Source organism: Dama dama, chromosome 3, assembly GCF_033118175.1.
Source record: "Dama dama isolate Ldn47 chromosome 3, ASM3311817v1, whole genome shotgun sequence".
Taxonomy (NCBI): domain Eukaryota; kingdom Metazoa; phylum Chordata; class Mammalia; order Artiodactyla; family Cervidae; genus Dama; species Dama dama.
Window position 1 is genome coordinate 40,650,187 of NC_083683.1, and position 15,311 is coordinate 40,665,497.

At 35.5% G+C, this 15,311-nt stretch overlaps 1 protein-coding gene across 6 annotated transcripts in view; it reads right to left on the reverse strand.

Moving 5' to 3' along the window:
* Nucleotides 1-15,311, reverse strand: part of CEP83 (centrosomal protein 83) — a 146,889-nt gene that overhangs the window by 27,267 nt on the left and 104,311 nt on the right. For all 6 annotated transcript variants that reach the window (XR_009689945.1, XR_009689946.1, XM_061125843.1 and 3 more), the window contains 3 exons: nt 11,700-11,814; nt 10,331-10,475; nt 10,068-10,217 (listed from right to left, as the gene is read on the reverse strand). Coding sequence is in view for 4 of the 6 variants with exons in the window: in XM_061125843.1 (XP_060981826.1) it covers nt 10,068-10,217; nt 10,331-10,475; nt 11,700-11,814 (410 nt within the window). In the remaining 2 variants the exon portion in view is untranslated. The remainder of the gene's footprint in view (nt 1-10,067; nt 10,218-10,330; nt 10,476-11,699; nt 11,815-15,311) is intronic.

The following is a 15,311-nucleotide window of genomic DNA, read 5'->3' on the forward strand; positions in this document are numbered from 1 at the left end:
TATACTTCACTAGTTAGACAATCATCTTATTGAGTGCTCATATTGACACATGGCATTGTCTTTATGCAAAGTGGTAGATTCAAAGGCAAAGATTTTGACTTCAGGTAACCAAGTTGTGTTCATATATAAATAAAATATAACAAATTTCTACTTCTGCTATGAAAAAATCTATAAACTATGGGCACAGAGAAGACAAAAAGTCAACTCTATCTAGAAGGATGAGAGATTACTACATGGAGATCTAACTCTGATGGGTAGGGTTCTGACAAACACAGGGAACAGCCTAAACAAAAGGCTTTGGTGGAGGAGAGCACAAAGGGTTAGTAAGGCGAGATAAAGTAGTCCAGTTCAGGAGGAGCCATCTTATAGGCAGGCAGTGTTTCACAATTTACAACATGCTTTCAGATATACTGCTTCTTCATTTTCATTCCACTAGGTTATACAGCTTCTAAATGTATCTTTAAAGCCTACCATGATGTCTAGAGTATAACAGACAGCCTTTAATTAAAGTTGGCCAGTTTAGTAATTTCTCACAATAGTTCTATGGAAGTATCAAGAGTCATCTTTATAATTCCAAATAATACAGAAAGACAGACTGAGGCTTAGCTAAGTCAGGCCCAAATCACATGGCTAGCAAGTAGCCAAATTAAGATGGACAAAGGTCTTCTCATACGTAAGTATTCCTGTGTCCCACTTCATTATGCCGCAATTATACTGATTTTAAATCCAGAATTTAAAATCCAGAACATACTATGTTCTGTAAAATATATTGAGTTTTCATCCCTGAGATGAAAGAACACTTACACAATTTGTGTCCTCTTCAAAAGGAATGATACATTCTCAGCCAAAACCTTAAAAACACAGTGCATCCCTGGTGACCAAAGGACTAACCTCATGAGAAAGACTTTACACTAACTAGCTTTGACAGGATAAGCTCTCAACCCTCCCTTTTAAAAATCCTTCAAACACTTACCTCAAATATAATTTGTTTGGCACGTACTCTTTATAGTTTAGCATTAATAGCATGCCTTTTCAACCTAATTAAAACTGCTTCTTGGGAAGACAACATTCTCAAGGGCCTAGAGCTGTGCTTTAAACACTAATAAAGATTCAGTAAGTATTTGCTGATGGACTAAATGAACCAACTCAAATCTTGGATTAGATGTATGGTTGGACAATATGACATGGAAGAAACCATAAAATACACTGCTCTTGAGATAGGTACACAGAAAGCCAGAAACAACTGCTCTAAAGGAAGAGAGCCAGTCTTGCTCTGCCTGTGCTCCTTTGACAGGACCAGTCACACTCTGATTCTGTTAAGTTGAGCTATACGTGACGCTCTCAAACCTGTGCATTTTCCCTTTAAATGTTTATGGTGTTCTTAACTTGGCACCTTTAGGTTACTGAGTTAATAAAGGCTTCTTTCTACGTAACCATGAAGATGAAAACAGAGGAGAAAACACTGTGGGTCCTTGCTCAGGTCCAGAGTTGAAGTGAGGCTTCAAATATATCTTGGCTCTTGTCAAGATTTTGGATATGCCTGGTAAATCAGTTAAGAAACAAGACCCAGTTATGAAAGCATTAGTGAACGCTTTCTAAATAAATTATGTAGACATGAAGAGAAACAAAAATGCCCTACATACAAAAATCAAAGCCAAAGAAACCAAAAAATGACAGAGTATCTGACAATCATTAAACATGAAAGAGGTAAGAATATCATTTTGGTAGACTATAAAAGATGATCTACATAATTCTCTTCAGTTCACTTTGCTAAAGCAGCTCTGGGTTAGAATTCACAACTGACTGGAGATTTGTATTTCTTTAAGGAGAAAATTGGCCCTTGATTTAAGATCATTATAGTTAGGATTCTAAGGGATATTTAAATTTAACAAAAAGTAACCTTAACAGGGATAAATTCAATGGTCTTAAATTTCAGTAACAGTAAGAGTTCAAAACATGTAGATATTATTTTGAAAAAGTGCTAAAGCTGGTTAGGTTTTGAATAGTCAAAGAGTATCACAAGCCAAAAGAAAACAAGTTTTAAAAGTACAAAGTATAGAAGAAAGTACAATTAATTTTCATAAAAGGATTACTAAAGACTACATAAGAGAAATGCAATCTGAACTGAACCTTTCAGGCAAAATAAGAGTCTGAGGAGAAGGCAGAGGTGAAGAAGAGGGTAGCTACTGAAGCAAGACTCCAGAGGAAATAAAGGGGTGGGATGAAAAGCACTACTTACTTTGGATATAAAGGCAGAAAAGAATCTTAATAGAAAGGGAGGAGAGGATGGATAAAGATACAAGAATTCTCAGATAGTAGGAAGTGGGAAAAATTCATATCCAGGATCCTTTGCTCAGGTACAAGTAAGGGCATGGTGGAACAGTGGACACAGTTTCCAAGCTGAATGGCAGCAGGGGAACCAGCCTAAGAGACTGGAGGAATTTTTTTTTTAAGTACAAGAACTATCAGTTTCATTATCTTCAGTGAAAATAGGGTAGAAAGAGAAAATAAAAATAAGTGTCTGAAATGACTGGCTCTAAGAGATGACAAGGTCTCCAAACCACGGCTAAGTGAAAGGGTTTAGAATAAAGATGAAGAATGCCAGAATTAAGATAAAATAGACAAATGGCTAAGGTGTTAGAAGAGTCAAGAATATGAATAGTATGGTCAATAAGAATGATGGGAAAGGACAGAAAATAAAGAAAAACTGAAACAGAAGTGAAAGTCCTCAGGGACCATTGGGGAATATTCTGTATGTCAGTAATTGGTCAGAAAAAAGACAGGCATGAGATGGATGCAAAGAACATCAAAGGAAAGGCCATTTTAACCAAAGTTAGTCAAACAACTGCAGGAGGATTCTTTACCAGCAGAGCCAGAAAGCTGAGCACCAAAGAATTGATGCTTTTGAACTGTGGTGTTGGAGAAGACTCTTGAGAGTCCCTTGGACTGCAAGGAGATCAAACCAGTCCATCCTAAAGAAAATCAGTCCTGAATATTCATTGGAAGGACTGATGTTGAAGCTGAAGCTCTACCTGATACGAAGAACTGACTCACTGGAAAAGACCCTGATGCTGGGAAAGATTGAGGGCAGGAGAAGGGGACGACAGAGAATGAGATGGTTGGATGGCATCATCGACTCAATGGACATAAGTTTGAGCAAGCTCTGAGAGTTGGTGATGGACAGGGAAGCCTGGTGTGCTGCAGTCCATGGGGTCGCAAAGAGTCAGACACAACTGAGGAACTGAACTGAACCGAACTGACTCAAACAATGGTCTGAAAGCAAGAGTGGGATTCACAGTGATTTCTCTTCTTGGTCCCTAGTTGTAGGAGAGAGGATGGAGAAATAATTTCACTTGAAAATGTTGCCAGGCAATATACCATCAGGACAAAGTTATCAGTGAGGGGGGTGTTTTAAAATTGTGGAGACTATAAAAAAATTTATTGGTAATGGGACAGATTTCAGAGGCTACAGCAAAAATTGTTAACGGATTGCTGATGGGGAGAAGTTGAAAGGTAAAGGGTAAGTTGAGGAATGAGAAACTATAATATCATGTACTTTACACTTTGAAAGTAATTATGAAAATAATGAAACTGTATTTGGTAGGCAGACTGGAAGACCAAAGTACAACAGAGTATGTAGCTGCAGAAAAGTTCAGTGGGAAACATTTGGAGTGACAGTGAGATGGAGCTGTTCTAAGTTCTCTTCAAAGTTCTCTTGTGCTGACTACTGCCTAAGTTTTCTACGACAGGCAGCTGATGTATGTCATTTCAACATTCAATAACTATTTACAGAGTACCTACAAACACAGAACCCAGTCCTAAGTGTTGCAGATACACCAGAGAACAACAGACAAAATCCTGTCTTTAAGGAACTTACAGTCCAACAGCACTGTCTGATAGCTTTCTTTAATGATGGAAATGTTCTATAATTTGCACATCCAATATGATAGCGCCTAGCTACATGTGGCTACTGTACATTTGAGATGTGGCTAGTATGATTGAGAAACTATACTTTAAACTCTTGGCTTCATTTGATGTCAGTCTCAATTACCAAGGGAAAGCACAAGAAGTTGTATTTGTGATTTCTCTATTGTCTAAGATCCTTAGAACCAGTATTTTGAGAAAGGCAGTTTTTCCTAAAAGCCAAGGTTCTTGCCCTGAGTGATGGAAATCGTCTCTGGTCATTATTAGCAAAGAAACAAGGACCTTCCTGGGAAGATACACGAGACTTTATGAATAGACAGGGAACTAGAGAGCCAGAACCAGGCTAGATTAATTGGCCTGAATTACAAGCAAGGGCATGTCACACAAACTGTTTGGTCTGTCAAAAGCTGCCACATATTTTTCCATCCCTTATTTTGTTGTTCAAATTCTGTAAAAGAACTTGTTCAACTGGCTAAGTCTAAGTCTCCTGCTCCCTACTAAGATGATATGCAACAGATAATTCATCTCAAGATACAGTATAATAAGTAGAAAGGAAGATACATTAGGAGAGAGTTTTTAAAAATGTTTCTAAAAAACTTAAGAAAAAAATCAGAAAGCCACAAACAGAAAAATACAGCTCTGGCTTTAAACTGCAAAAATTTTAAATGATCAAGTTCTCTTTCTCTCTGTTAGTTACTGATGCTATTTCTCTAAGGTACCTCTTCCCACTTGTGGTAACAAATTGCACTTTACCACCTGTCCATCTGCATACCCCCATCATGCCCATGCACTCAGAAACAGGCAATAAAACTTCGGCAGACAGAAAGATAAAGAACATTACAGCATACTATCACACATATATGGAATTTAGAAAGGTGATAACGATAACCCTATATGCAAAACAGAAAAAGAGACACAGAAATACAGAACAGACTTTTGAACTTTGTGGGAGAATGTGAGGGTGGGATATTTCAAAAGAACAGCATGTATACTATCTATGGTGAAACAGATCACCAGCCCAGGTGGGATGCATGAGACAAGTGCTCCGGCCTGGTGCACTGGGAAGACCCAGAGGAATCGGGTGGAGAGGGAGGTGGGAGGGGGGATTGGGATTGGGAATACATGTAAATCCATGGCTGATTCATATCAATGTATGACAAAACCCACTGGAAAAAAAAATAATAATAATAATAAAAAAAAAAAAAAAAAAACTTCGGCAGAGTCAGAGTGCCCTATCCCTCTGGCCACAGTGCTGGGCCCAGGGACAGGCATATGAACCATACAGATTTTCCTAATTTGAATCATCAAGTGTGAACTCTGTCTCTGATCTCTAAAGACAGTCTTGTCCTCACAGAGAAAGCAGCAGAAGAGCAGCAGATACAGAAGTTAGGAAAGAAGAGAGGAGGCAGGTGAAAGGATGGAAGAAATCACTCTCATCTGGCACATTTGAGTTCCTGGATCCAGCTGTCCCTGAGCCCAGCACAATCCCTGTCCTGTCCACAATATATCTCAGCCAATTAAGTACCCGCCACCCCGCCACCCCTTTTGGTTATGCCTGCGTTAGCTGAAGCTGGGTTACTGTCATAACCAAAAGTTGGCTGGGTATGCTATCTCATTTAAAATCATGTAATTTTAGCATGTTTTTAATTTACAGGTAACTTTATAAATTTTACAAATTTGTGGGGGGGGGTAGCCTTTTGAAATACAGAATACTAATTAGAATAATCATTTTATTATTTAGGCTAGTGATGAAGAAACCATGTTAATGAAGACAAGAGACTGGAATGTAATTAGTAGTTGAAAGCATCTGCCAAAGTGATTAATCCCCACTGTGTAAATAAATGGATACTTCTACTTTATATGCTTTAGACTTTTTGTAACCTTAGCAAAACCTTTTTCTCCACAGGTAGTCTCTTTCTGACCTACCACAAATTCTAAGTAAGACAAGTCACAATGATGATTGTTTTATTAACTGGTCAAAATAGACCTGTTTGATATAGCTAGACTTAATAAATCAGAAGATCAGAATTGCCATGGGAAAAACACAATTGTTGACTATTAAAAAATGCACAAATTTTGTGAGTTAACCCTTCTGCTAATTAATATATTTTAAGTTGGTTACTAGGTCCTTATTTTAATAAATTAGCGTCCATTAGACATTATAAATGGCCTGGAGAAACTGAAGAGGAATCAAAAATTGATCAAAGTGGCTAATACAAAATCATTTATATTTAAAAAATACAGGAATGAAAGCTGCTTTATATAGCATAAAAAAATAAGGGTCAAGTTCATTACTGTCTTCAAGTGATGATTGCTGCACATTTTATCACTATAGCAACAGAAGCCCAAACCAGGAGAAACGGGCTAAAATTTTAACAGAAAGGATTCTAATTGGCCAAATGGTGGGACCATAATAAGATAAAACATTACAGTGAGTTTTCTGGGATGAGGGCGGGCCCCTCTCCTTTCTGGAGACTGTCAAGAAGAGATTTAAAAAAAGAGCCAAACTGTCCTGATTCATTAAAAAAATATGTATCCACATAAAAGCAAAGAGTAGCATAAGATTGGCTCTCAAAATCCCTAACAGATTTATGATCCTAGAATTGTCATAGCGAACATTTAAATTAATAGCTCATAAAACCTGACATTTGTAAATAATACATATATCTTTGCCTGAGGTGACTCTTTCCTGGGTAATGAAAATTTAAAACTGTGTCCCAAAACATAACCTACAGCTTAATGAACATGATTTAAAAAAAAAAAAAAAAACCCAAAAAACTCTCAACTGTAATCTATATAATTAGAAAGTCATTAAGATTTTAGAATTTAAAAAAGCAGATATAGGGGACTTCTAGGTAGCAAAAGATAACAGTAAATGCCTAGTTCTATGTTATATATATATATTTTTAAGGAGATATATATATATATCTCCTTAAAAACATACAGAAAACCAAGATCAAATAAAGCCACACAAAACCACATCTTTCACATAAATGGAAGACAGAAAATGCCCAAACTTCAAAATACCTCTAACGAAAAAGAGGAAGATCAGTCTAAATCTCAACAAGTGATCTCTTATGCTCCTCCTGCATGTGTGCTCACTGCATGTGAACAGGCTTAACTCATCCATTAAAACAAAAAAGTCTCTACTTTGGATACAAAGCAAGACCCAGCTGTCTGCTACACATAAAAGACACATTTAAAAAGACAGACTAACAGTAAGTATACCAGGCAAATGGAAGCAATAAGAAAACAGGAGTAATAATAATATCAAAGTGAAATTCAAGCCAAAAAAAAATGACAAAAAGAAAGTGCTTTTAAATGCTAACAGCCACAATTCATGAGTGTAACTGTTATAATTATTTATATACCAAATAATATAGCAATCACCTATGGAGAAAAAAAATTACAAGAAATGTAAGGAGTCATAGTTCTATATAGAAGCACATTAAACAATAGGAGACTTTAATATATAACTCTTTGTACAAGACAAATGAACAAAAAATAAAAGTATGGAGAAGAACTGAACACCACAGTTAATAAGGTAGACCTTACGGATGTATATACCAAATTTTATACTCTTATAACTGAGCACTTTCTTTACTAGTCCTTATGTAACATTCACAAAATTGATCATGTATTACAGGTCTAAGACTGGGATAAGGCAAGAGAGGTGTCCAGGGTAAAAAATTTAAGGAGACAGTCCAGATTTCCTGCAAGTCCAACGTCAACACATAAGAGTACCTCCTTAAATTTTTGCACCCTGACTGCCTCACTGGCTTTACCCTAGTCCTGGCCTTGATATATTAGGTCACAAAGAAAACATTAGTATGTCCTGTAAAGCAGAAATAACAGATAAATTACTCTCTGATCACAATGCAATAAAACTAAAATTTAACAATAAGCAAATAAGGCCTATCACCTGGAAATTTAAAAAAGCTTCAATAACTTACATGTGATTTTACTGGAGACAAGGCATTTAAAGAGGTAACAAAGGTTAAATGAAGTTATATGGGTGGGTCCTAATCCTAAGACTGGTGTCCTTATAAGAAGAGGAAGGAGGTACGAGGGATACATGAGCACAGAGGAAAGGCCCCATGAGGGCACAGTAAAAATGCAACCACTCAAGCCAAGGAGAGAGGCCTCAAGGGAAACTTAACCTGCTAATACATAGGGATCTCAGGCTTCTAATCTCCAGAACTATGAGAAAATAAATTTCCATTGTTTAAACTACCCCTGTCTACAGTATTTTGTTATTATGGCAGCCCTAGAAAACTATTCATTTCACCTTCTGTTAAACAACCACACCTTCTATTAACAAATTTTCTTAATTCCTAGGTAAAAAGATGCAAATTAAAATTAGAGAATTTCTAAAAAGTAATGATAATTAAAACACTGCATATCATAATCTCTATGATACATTTAAAGCAGTAATAAGAAAATTCTCAGCACGACACTTTCACCAATAAAAATGAAAGAATGAACATTAGGTGAAGTAAATTTCCAACTAAAAAAATAACCAAAAAAATTAAGAAATAAACTAAAAGAAAGTACAAGGTATACAACATGATGTTAGAAAATGAAGAACCAAAAAAAAAAAAAGAAAGAAAATGAAGAACCCACAAAGCAGTTAGTAGACAATACATGACTTTAGTAAGGTCACAGAATTCAAGACCAACACATAAAGTTAACTATATTTCTAACTATGAGTGTGTTTTTTTCTTTTTTGGAGGGGCTTCCCTGATAGCTCAGTTGGTAAAGAATCTGCCTGCAATGCAGGAGACCTTGGATGTTAGCAATAAACAATTAGGAAGTAAAAAAATTTTTAAATGACTGTTCATAATCACATAAAATGCTCAGAATTAAAATTAATACAATATTAGCTTGATATATACAATGAACACTACAAAACTTTGGTGACAATAATTAAAGATGACCCAAATACAATACAAATGCTTTCAGAGTAGAATCAGTGGTAAAGAATCTGCCTGTAATGTAGAAGACGCAGGTTCGATTCCTGGGTAGAGAAAATCCCATGGAGAAGGAAATGGTAACCCACTCCAGTATTCTTGCCTGGGAAATCCCATGGACAAAGGAGCCAGGTAGGCTACAGTCCAAAGGATTGCAAAGGGCTGGACACAACTGAGTGACTAAGCATGCATACAAGCACGGTGCCAGGCACTGATCCAAAAGCTGAAAAGAAACTGTGGGCCTAAACCAGGACCTGTACCCTGGTTATAGTCATCCTCCCACTTATCATTCCCATCTCAACACCACCCCACTAGGTACTGAACTTGTCCCCTTCAGGACAGAGAGTATATCTTAGTTATCTCATTCTCCTGAATGCCCAGTATCTAGAATTGAGCTTGGCACATAGTATATGCTCAACAAACGTTTGTTGAATGAAAAACTTCTGACTTCCAGTCCAGTGTTCTCTGGGCTTCCCTGGTGGCACTAGTAGTAAAGAATCCGCCTGCCAATGCAGGAGACACAAGCGATGTGGGGTTCAATTCCTAGGTCGAGACGATCCCCTGGAGAAGGGAATGGTAACTCACACGAGTATTCTCACCTGGGAAATCCCATGGACAGAGGAGCCTAGCGGGCTACAGTCCATGGGGCCACAAAGAGTTGGACACAATTGAAGCAACTTAGAACACAAATACAGTACATGGAGAGATAAGCCATATTCACTGACTGGACAGACTTGAGATAACAACTCTTCTTAAACTGAGCTACAGATTCAATGCAATGCCAATCAAAATCTTAACAAGTCTTTGTGATAAACTGATTTTCAAATTTAAGTGGAAAGGCAAAGGACCCAGGGAAGCCAAAACAATCTTGCACAAAAAGAACAAGGTAGAAGATATGCATTACCTGAATCAAACTTACTATGAAGCTACAGTAGTCAAGAGAGTGATACTGGTGTCAAGACAGACATACAGGTCAATGGAATAGAACAGAGCAGAATACAGACACACACATATATAAGGCCAACTGATTTTCAACAAAGGTATCAAAATAATTCAAATATATAAGAGATCTGGGCAAAGATTATATGGGAATACTCTGTACTAGTTTTACAATGCTTTGTTAGCTATGAAATTATTTCAAAATAAAGTTTAAAAAATATATGCACATATAACCTAATACTCTGTAGTTCCCTTCTGGCCGACTCTTCTGCCATCTGTGAAGATCGCAATTTCTCTTCACACTGATCCTTTTCAGACTGCCTCCAGACATCATGTTCCACTTTCATTTTCTCTAAATCCGCTAATCTGCTCTCAAGTTCTAGCCTAAAACAACAAATGATAATTACATTATAAGAACTACAATAAGCATGATATGACAGCAAAATGTTTTCATCTGCAAGGAGATTTAACACAAAATAAGGTAATTAATTACTTACTTTTCATCTTGTAATTCCACAAGTTTTTGATAACCTTCTTCTTTGGCAGCTTGTACTTTACGTATTAATTCACGGTCCTTTTCTACTAACAGCACTTTATGGTGTTCAACAGCTGATTTGAGAATTTCATTGTCTGACTGTAATCCTAGTATTTTTTAAAGAAGAACACTCTACTATATTCGTTATTAAAAAGAAAAATTGTAATTAAGAGCAAATATTCATAAGTCAGTAAGACAAAAGAACATAGAAAGTCTCTCCAGATACATATATCAAAGATCTTTACATTTGTTGACAAGTTTTTCTTAATGAAAAAGTCTACTACTCAGGCTTCATTTGTCATTTTATTAAGCATGCACACAAAAAAACCTTAATAAACGGTATATACATTTACTCATTTGGATCTTGATAGCTGGGGATATCGACCTGGGTTATATCAAAAGAGGTTTAAATACTTCTAAAAGGGTTCTGTAATCTAAATCCCACAGAAAGCTAGATGGGAAGCAGAGTGAATAAAATCAAAACCTATTAGAACTGTTAGATTTCTAATGTAAATTGGAAGCTTTCAGGTGTGTCCAATGAACTCACAAATTTTCCTTGTAATGAAATGACAAGTATTTTGTATATGGAATAATTAAAACAAATTCATATCTAACTCAAAGTTTAAAAAAATGCAAAGCTGGCTCTCAAATTCTAAGTTCCAAAGAAAATTTGCTCCCTAACACTACGAAAATCCATGAGTCAACATTAAGCAGAAATTAATAATGAAAACAGTCATTCTCTGTTTTCAGTCAAGCTCTGTCTGAAACTGGAGTCTAGTTCAACTAAAGATCAATGTGATGACAGCTGCAGGTCCAGGCAGCTTATTTAAATACTTAAGAAAAGTCAGGAACAATATAAATTCTGAGAAATCTTGATGATAAGGACATTCTAAGGCTAAACTGGAGTTTAAAAATAAGCTGAGACTGAACTAGACCCAACAACTGGCCTAGCATCTACCTAAAAAAAAAAATTTTGACTTAAAAATTGGGCCTGAAACCCACCTACGTTGCTTACATTCTTTAGAATTAAAATGATCTGAGACTAATAATCATATGATCTAAAGAGATTTTAAGTTATAAACACTGGAAGTATGGAATCCTACCCATAAAGTTTCACTTAATTTATGTATTAATCAAATAACTAAGATTGATTTTTTAAGTTACATCACAGAATGAACATTTAACACACAAACAAAAACAATACATATGTGCTCTAAAATTAAAATTCAATTAATCTTAAAATTGGAAATAAAAATTCAGCTTGATCTATTTTAGTAATCTGAATTTATATGTGACAATGACAGTAAAAAGCACGGGAAATCATATATTACCATCCAGTTCACTTTGAATTTTACTCCTTTCTCTTTCTAGCTCACTCTTAGCTCTTGCTGCCTCCAGTTTGATGTCTGTTATTTCTAGTTTGTTTGAATGCTTAAGCTCCTTTACCTGTTGATAATCAGAAATTGAAATTACTATTGGTCATTTTCTTACCACTAAGTGCTACCCCAAAAACATTAGGAGAAATGAGAAAAACCTTTGGTAGCAGAGTACAGAGTGTAGGCACATTCCAGGAGGGAAGATGCTTCAGTGCCTAGAACAGTACTTGGCACTAGAAAACAGTCTGCTTCTAACAGAACTGAGTCACTTCTTTAAATAGCTGGGTGGGGTCATCTGGCTTAATCTGGTCTTTAAAAGTTTAACTGCAAGTACCTAAAATCTAACAGTCAATGACTGAAACATCTTCAGGGAAGAAATATTGATGTCTTCTTCCAAAAAAGAGTGCTGGTGACAAGAAGGCATTTTAGGTATAAGACACAGCATAGAAAATATTATAAAAGTAGAATATCAACAGTCTGCTCGGAAAACAACAACCAACTTGTTCCAGATAGAGCATAGGAAGGTGTGAAATCTGTCAGGGAATAAATCTATATGCCATACAAAAGGACTGTTTATCCTGTTAGCTGCTAAAGGTGATATAATCAACTTTATTTCCGAAAGTTAACTCTAAGTGTGTTGGATCAAGAAACTGAAAAGAAAAGAAAAAAAAAAAAAAAAACTGAAAAGAAAGGAACCAATTAAGAGGCAAAGGAAGGACAAAGTGGACAAGAAAGAATAATCTACTGAATTTGGTGACTAAATTGTGTGTGCGTGTGTGTGTGCATGTATACAGGTTGGTTAGTAGGTTAAACAAGTACAAAATGTATAAATCTAATTTAAACCTTTACTGCCAAGGTCAATGTAACTAATATTTTCTATACAGTTAACCAACACAGCCTTTTCTCTGAGACATTCCTTTTGAATGTTGAATGATTATAGTTCATAAGTAGTATTGCTCTGTTTATTCAATAAATATTTATTGAGAGCCTATTACATGCCCAAGCACTGTCTGAGAAGCTTGGGGATACAGCAGCAACGAAGAAAGTTTTGTCTCTCTAATCATCTGCACTGCTCTCTAAGTTTCCATATTCCTGCCCTTTGGTGAGGTGTTTCCAAAATTAGGTACAGTACTATATTGACGATTTAACCAATATAGACATAAAGGTTAGATAAGCCTGCATTCTCACATTATATACTATTGTATAAAACTATTAAATCAGAGGAGAAACATCACAAATATATAAAGGCAAATATGTAAAATATAAGATGGTGGTAATAGGAGGATACAAGATAATTTACTTGAGTGCAATAAAAGTCTATAAAAACTAGAGATGGGAATTAGAAATAAATCAGGAAGAGGTCCTAGAGCCAAAGAGGGCAAAGATGAGAAATAGAAGTATCTTACTGGAAAAGACTCCATCTATGAAAGGTCTTGGAACCGTAACAGGGTTTCGTGCAAAATCTCCACTTTGAAAGGAAACAAAATAAGAAAGTACTCTGTACTGCTAAAACCACACTAAGACACAACCCTCCAAACTAACCCACAGATTTGCAAGTGACACTACACAAAATGAATACCTTGTGCTGACATCAGATTTGCATTTTTAAATCTTTCTGAAGTTCTTTTCTATGTGAGCAAGTCTCAAAGAACAATATTTACAAAGTAGTTTTTAAATGCTTTCAGAGCAGCTAAAAAATTGTATTCATTTTAAAATTCAAACTTGCTATAGATTGGGTTTTTATGATCTCATGGATAGGATTCATAAATGCTTTAAAATTTAAATACAGCTATAATGAAAGTCCAATTTGTATGACAAATGTAATCATAACCTGCTATTATACACTAACTGCAGAAGGTTAAGAATGACATACAGTTCATTAGCAAACCACATTGTAGCTGCTTTATAGATGAGGCAGAAAATCAGAGCCATGTTTTTTTGCAGAATCTTTCAATGAGAAAAACTACAAAATATATAAAATCATATTTTTAATTCATTCACTCTGAGATTTACTGAAATGAGAAAGTATTTTTCAATTAATCTATAATCAATGAAACTGAATAAATACTCAGTTCAGTTCAGTCACTCAGTCATGTCCAACTCTTTGTGACCCCATGAACCACAGCATGCCAGGCCTCCCTGTCTATCACCAACTCCCGGAGTCCACCCAAACCCATGTCCACTGAGTCGGTGATGCCATCCAACTATCTCATCCTCTGTCGTCCCCTTCTCCTCCTGCCCTCAATCTTTCCCAGCATCAGGGTCTTTTCAAATGAATCTGCTCTTCGCATCAGGTGGCCCAAGTACTGGAGTTTCAGCTTCAACATCAGACAGGACGTTATCTTCAGACTACTACTATTATTAAACTAGTGGTATATGCCCGAGCAATAGGCATTCAGATTTATCTAAGGACCCTGATGAGTTTGTTTTCCTTTAGTGTCACATTTCCAAAATCCTAAAATGACTGCACTCATACTAACAGTTAATTAACTTCCTAAAAGATACTAAAAGGAATTATTTTATTAAAAATGGAAAAACTTGTATGAATATTAATTACTGAGATATGACAAATGAAAGTACTTTCTATGAGTAATATGAACTAAATCTCAAATAGCTATAATAGTTTCTTTCTGCCTCTAGATTCCTAGGTTTTAACTTTTGTAGTCAGACATCAAAATACCCTAGGAAAACCAGGAATCTTCTCTTAAATAAAATGTACAATGTTAAAACATTGCACATAATTTGAAAAGATTTACAGTCTTCTTAACTTCCCAGGGCCAAGCTACCCTGTTTGTTTTTTTCCACAATGTGTTTTCCATGTAGATTCTAGTCTCTGTGAATTTGCTTTATGCTTTTGACACAACAGAAGTATTAATACTCAGAAAATATTAGCTAGTATTAATAAAACTTTAAGTATAACAAAGTAGCAAGAATAGGCATTTTATAAGGGTTCAGAATCTTAAATTACACACACACACAAGAAAACAATATGCGTAAGCAAGAAATTCAAATATAGTTGAAAAAATCTATTAATCAAGAAGCTCTTCAGCTAAATTCCAAAGAGATAGTATTCAAACTCTGATCTTTTTCAAAGGTCAGAGATGGAATGACCTTATTAACTTACATAATAAGAATAACTCTGTGGGATGACTTCCTTAAAACTGTACATTTTATTGGAGTCCTAAAGCTCAAACACCTCAACAGGTAACAGAAGAATTTATCTAACTGAATATAAAATATTTTTAAGGTCATTATTTCTAGGCCATCTTTGGTAATACTTTCTAATCCAAGACATTGATAGTTACATGACATAACTCTGTTCAAAACCTAACAAACATTTACAAATCTGAATAATTTAAACAAAAACACCCCAGGTGTTCCTTTGCATTGCAAACAACCATTTGTGAGAACTGCAAAATGTTGATGAAAATTTCAAGTTGCAAAGAAAACTGTGACAATGCTTAAAACATTATTTTAAAATTTATCCTTCCAACAAAATATTTTTATAATGCAAGATCTCAAATGAAAACTTGATTTGTCTAAAATTGATGGGTGGTTTTTAAAAGA